This window comes from Aptenodytes forsteri, unplaced genomic scaffold (genome assembly GCF_000699145.1).
Source record: "Aptenodytes forsteri isolate BGI_AS27 unplaced genomic scaffold, ASM69914v1 Scaffold73, whole genome shotgun sequence".
Taxonomy (NCBI): Eukaryota; Metazoa; Chordata; class Aves; order Sphenisciformes; family Spheniscidae; genus Aptenodytes; species Aptenodytes forsteri.
This window is the reverse complement of record NW_008796215.1, coordinates 3,539,586-3,544,074: the sequence shown is the minus strand read 5'-3', so window position 1 is coordinate 3,544,074 and position 4,489 is coordinate 3,539,586. Positions and strand designations below refer to the sequence as shown.

At 42.4% G+C, this 4,489-nt stretch overlaps 1 protein-coding gene across 1 annotated transcript in view; it reads right to left on the bottom strand.

The window, feature by feature from the left end:
• Positions 1-389: 389 nt before the first annotated feature.
• YBX3 (Y-box binding protein 3) overlaps positions 390-4,489 on the bottom strand; it is a 78,055-nt gene continuing 73,955 nt past the window's right edge. Inside the window, exons 9-11 of the mRNA XM_009288540.1 lie at positions 2,096-2,267; positions 1,346-1,446; positions 390-910 (exon numbers count right to left, since the gene is read on the bottom strand). Of these exons, the coding sequence (XP_009286815.1) occupies positions 1,381-1,446; positions 2,096-2,267 (238 nt within the window). The 3' untranslated portion in view covers positions 390-910; positions 1,346-1,380. The remainder of the gene's footprint in view (positions 911-1,345; positions 1,447-2,095; positions 2,268-4,489) is intronic.

The following is a 4,489-nucleotide window of genomic DNA, read 5'->3' as shown; positions in this document are numbered from 1 at the left end:
GCAGAGGAGTCTCAAAGCTTGGATTCTACTGTTTACAGAACACAAAAACCTAGCAAACAGATGGGGAAAATAATATCCCAGTAACCCACTCCAAACCCCCCAAACTCCTGCCACAAGATGGTAACAGAAAAACCCAACCATTAACGCCATTTGAGCCAGAAAAGCAGAGAGGACAGTCTAGGTTGTAGCTCTGTTGCATAATTTCTTTGCAGAGCTGTTACCTAACCTAGCCATGTCCTTGCACACGTATGATCCAGCATGGTTTTAGACAAGATACATCAATACATATTATAGAGGCAGCTCTCATTTTCACATATAAATGCTGAAGCAGCAAGATTAAAATAATTCATTATTTTAAAGGTAAAAATAAACAAACACTAAAACAAATCTTTTTGGTAGTTGAAATCACTTTTATTTGTGAGGAACGTCACCCATGCTGCACAGTTTCAAATAGATCTTACCAAGGAAAGCGGAAGTTTCTCCTCCCCGTGTCCTGCAGTGAACAGGACTGGCACAGAAAAAAAAAAACTCATCACACCTGGGAGGTTTAGCACCAGCATCCAATAAAAAAAGCATTTGATTTCAATTTCAGTTCTTTGGTTGGGTTTTTTCCCTTTTCAGTTTGATACCAAAAGAAAAATTGAAAAATTCAATACTAGCGAAACAGTGAAATTCTAAAAAAAAATTCCCCACAGTTGCTGTTGAAACTGGGGAGGTTGCTCTTTTTGAATCTCGCTCTCTTTTCCTCTCTTCATGCATCTATCTTGCAGGCGTTCCCTGGATCTCAGCTGCTGGTATTTTTTTTTCTTTTAAGTTCCGATGTTTCAAATCTTTGCTTTCGTCATCACTGTTGACAATTTATTGCTTAAGTGTTTCTTTGGTGTTACTTTTGAGTTGTATTTTAGGACACCTGTTGGAAGAGCCAAATTTTAAAAGAAATGCACTTTAAGTTGAAGAGGTGGGATGTCAGGTGGAGACAATTATTATAATAATAGACAGGATAAGCATGACTGGCTTATCCTATCTGTAAGCTGAGAGTACAGTATCTTCCTAAAGCAAAACATTACTAACTCATCAGCAGATGCTATTGCTATATAGACCACACAGATGTTCCTGCAAAATCAGATTGATAAAGCAAAATTTACTTTGTGACAAATATAGACACAGAGGCAGAGGAGAGAAAGAAGAGAAAGCAGCAGACCGTTCCTTGGTTTGCCTATACAGCACTCTCAGAAGTTATCACAAGTATCTAGCCATACATAAGGGGATGTGGCCAGAGTCCAAGTTCTAGAAGTATACACAATGCCGCTTCAATTGGAGAACAAGAACTATCTATATTCCTTACCTGAGGGATGGTAAAGGTGCCTGGGGAGCCGGACATTACTCAGCACCACTCTGCTCGGTCACTGGAGCAGGATTTTCAGCAGGTGTTTCAGTCACCTTTGTCTGAGACACAATAAACCTTTATTATAGGCAAAGACTGACCTCCAGAGCGTTCCTCTGTTCAGTGGTAAGGCCAGCATAACCCAGGTTTTAAAATAATCAAGGAAGACAAATCCTCAGAAAATATTAACTATAGGAAATACACTAAAGTTTAAGTATTACACAGCAGATTCTGTCAGGGGACCACCTCAAGTAGATACAGAATGAGACAGTCTTTCCTCATTAAGGTAAAATCTGTGTTTGCAAACAGTTCCCTGAAGTCGTCTGGTTCAAGCAGTTCAGGAAATGGATCTAGAGCTTTCAAATCCATCTCTTACACTACATACAGACTGAAGGTTTGAGAAAGCTGGAAAACGCAACTGTTTCTCTCCACTTCAAAAATATTTGTTACAGTCTGACCCTAATTAAGAACTATCCAGAAGCAATCCCTATCCCACTGCTGGTTCCATTTAAGATAAGCTGCTCGTTCTCAAAGACACTCACAAGGAACAGGCAATGAAACCAGCTACTTTCAACCATCAGCACTTTGAACTTGGCCATCAGATTCCTCCAGCACACCAACAATACACTTAAAACTCCCACAGGACAGAAGGTCTTGAGCACTCACCCCATCAAAACTGTCTCTGCCACATTTTGCCAGGAGCATGCTCACCTCTTTCCCATCCTGAGCTGGAGCATTGGGTGGACGAGGTCGACGCCGGTAGTTGTATGGGCGCCTATACCCACGGCGAAGTGGCTGCTGACTCATAGCATTGGCCTCATGATGGTTCTCTTTGTTTTCAGCCTCTCCAGCCACTGGGGCAGGGCGTGGACGTGGGGGTCCTCTGAAGAGGGGGAGAAATGTGTTAAGTATGAGAGAAGCCCAAGAAGGTTAAACTACCGTAATTTTAGCCCAGCAAAAGCCTCTCCAACCAAGTACCATCTGTAACAATACTGAATGCTAGCAAACCATCCCTTTGGAGTTTGGCTGGTATATAGTTGGAAGGGAAAGACCTGTTTCATTGGGTTAGACAAGTAACCTGGGTGTCTCTTCACTGCTGAAGCTACATCAGCATATTCTGCTGTCTGTCCTACAATAAAAGGATACTTAGCCCATTTGAATTGCTGGCTAGGAGAAAAAACAAGGTAGTAGTGGCCATACAGGCTGAGTCTGCCAAGTTAGCCTTGGACTAGCTATATACCAGTCCAGCCCTAGTCATAATTAATGGTGCAATCCCTGGGAATTGCAATTCCACCTGTAAACCATTCCTGGATCTTCCCTCTTTGCCTTATGTTGCCCCTCTTGACCATATAAGAAAGTGTAGCATGCATCTCAGAGTTATTGAGGTCCAACTTGCCTAACGTGTTAATGAATAACCAATCCCAGAGATCTCCCCATGTCAAGAGAAGACAGAGAGGCTTTTGGTTTGGAACTACAGTGTACGGTCACATCTCAAATGTGTGGATACATGCTATGGTCTACAACTTCCTCAAGGGGGGCAGCAGAGAAGGAGGTGCTGATCTCCTCTCTCTGATGACCAGCGATATAACACAAGGAAATGGAATGAAGCTGCATCAGGGGAAGTTCAGACTGGACATTAGGAAAAGGTTCTTCACTGAGAGGGTGGTCAGTCACTGCAGCAGTCTCCCCAGGGAAGTGGTCATGGCACCAAGCCTGTCAGAGTTCAAGGACCGTCTGGACAACGCTCAATCACTAATATGATTTAGTTTTAGGTAGCCCTGTGAGGAGCAGGGAGTTGGACTCAATTCTTATGGGTCCCTTCCAACTCGAGATATTCTATGATATAAGCTATCAAGTCCATGCTCCTTAAGTATGCAAGAGCATTTCATCCCATTTCCATTATAAACAAAGTATGTTTATAAGCTGCCAAAACACAGCTGAATGATGACAAAGTCACTGCCTACTATCTAGCTCCCATTAGCTGGCTTAGCTAATCCGCAACTATCCAATCCCAAAAAACAATTTAGCTTTTCCAAAGGAATCTAACATAAAAGCACTAGTGTCACTGGATTTAGTGCATATAAATGCAAGCAATACCTACCTGGTAACTCAGAAACATTCTGCACTCATGTTGGATACAGTAAGCTATCATACCTCTTCAGGGAAAAATGCTTCAGAAATGCATAAATTCCATTAGCCATGGGCAAATTATCCAGCTTGTGATTCACCCACATGACATGCAAAAGCTCAGGTGCCTCATTGTACTTGGTGTGGTGCTATTCCAGACTGCCCAATGCTAATGAAGACTTTCAGGAATAAAATTTATTCTGCTCAGATCCCTACAAGCAGCAGCATCAGTATTACCCCATTTCCCACAATCCTAGATAAGAGAGCCAACTAACACAAACATTCACAGATAGAAAAGCTCAGTAGAGGTGGAAGGCTTATGGTTAGACCCAGCATCCAGAAGGATAGATCCATTTTGCATGGAACAGGTAGTTATTACAGTTAAGGACTATCTAGTTATTCCTGTGAAATTCAGCTTCTTGTTGCTCTTGCACTATTATCTACCTCTTCCTGTTTGTTTTTGAAAAAACATGCATATGAAAAAACAGGAATTACATCCATTTCATAGTTCATCTCTCTAAATTCAATGTTGGAACTTGACCTCTTAAGCTAGTTGATAGAAAGACAAGGACAAGATGAAGAAGAGCAAGTGAGTAAATGGCAGATTAATACAAATCAGCTCCCTGAGAGCAGAATCATAGAATAGTTTGGGTTGGAAGGGACCTTTAAAGGCCACCTAGTCCAACCCCCCCTGCAGTAAGCAGGGACTTCAACTAGATCAGGTTGCTCAGAGCCCCGTCCAACCTGACCTTGAATGTTTCCAGGGATGGGGCATCCACCACCTCTCTGGGCAACCTGTCCCAGTGCTTCACCACCCTCAGCGTAAAAAATTCCTTCCTCATATCTAGTCTAAATCTACCCTCTTTTAGTTTAAAGCCATTCCCCCTTGTCCTATCACAACAGGCCCCCGCTAAGAAGTTTGTTCCCATCTTTCTTATAAGCCCCTTTAAGTACTGATAGGCTGCAAGAAGGTCTCCC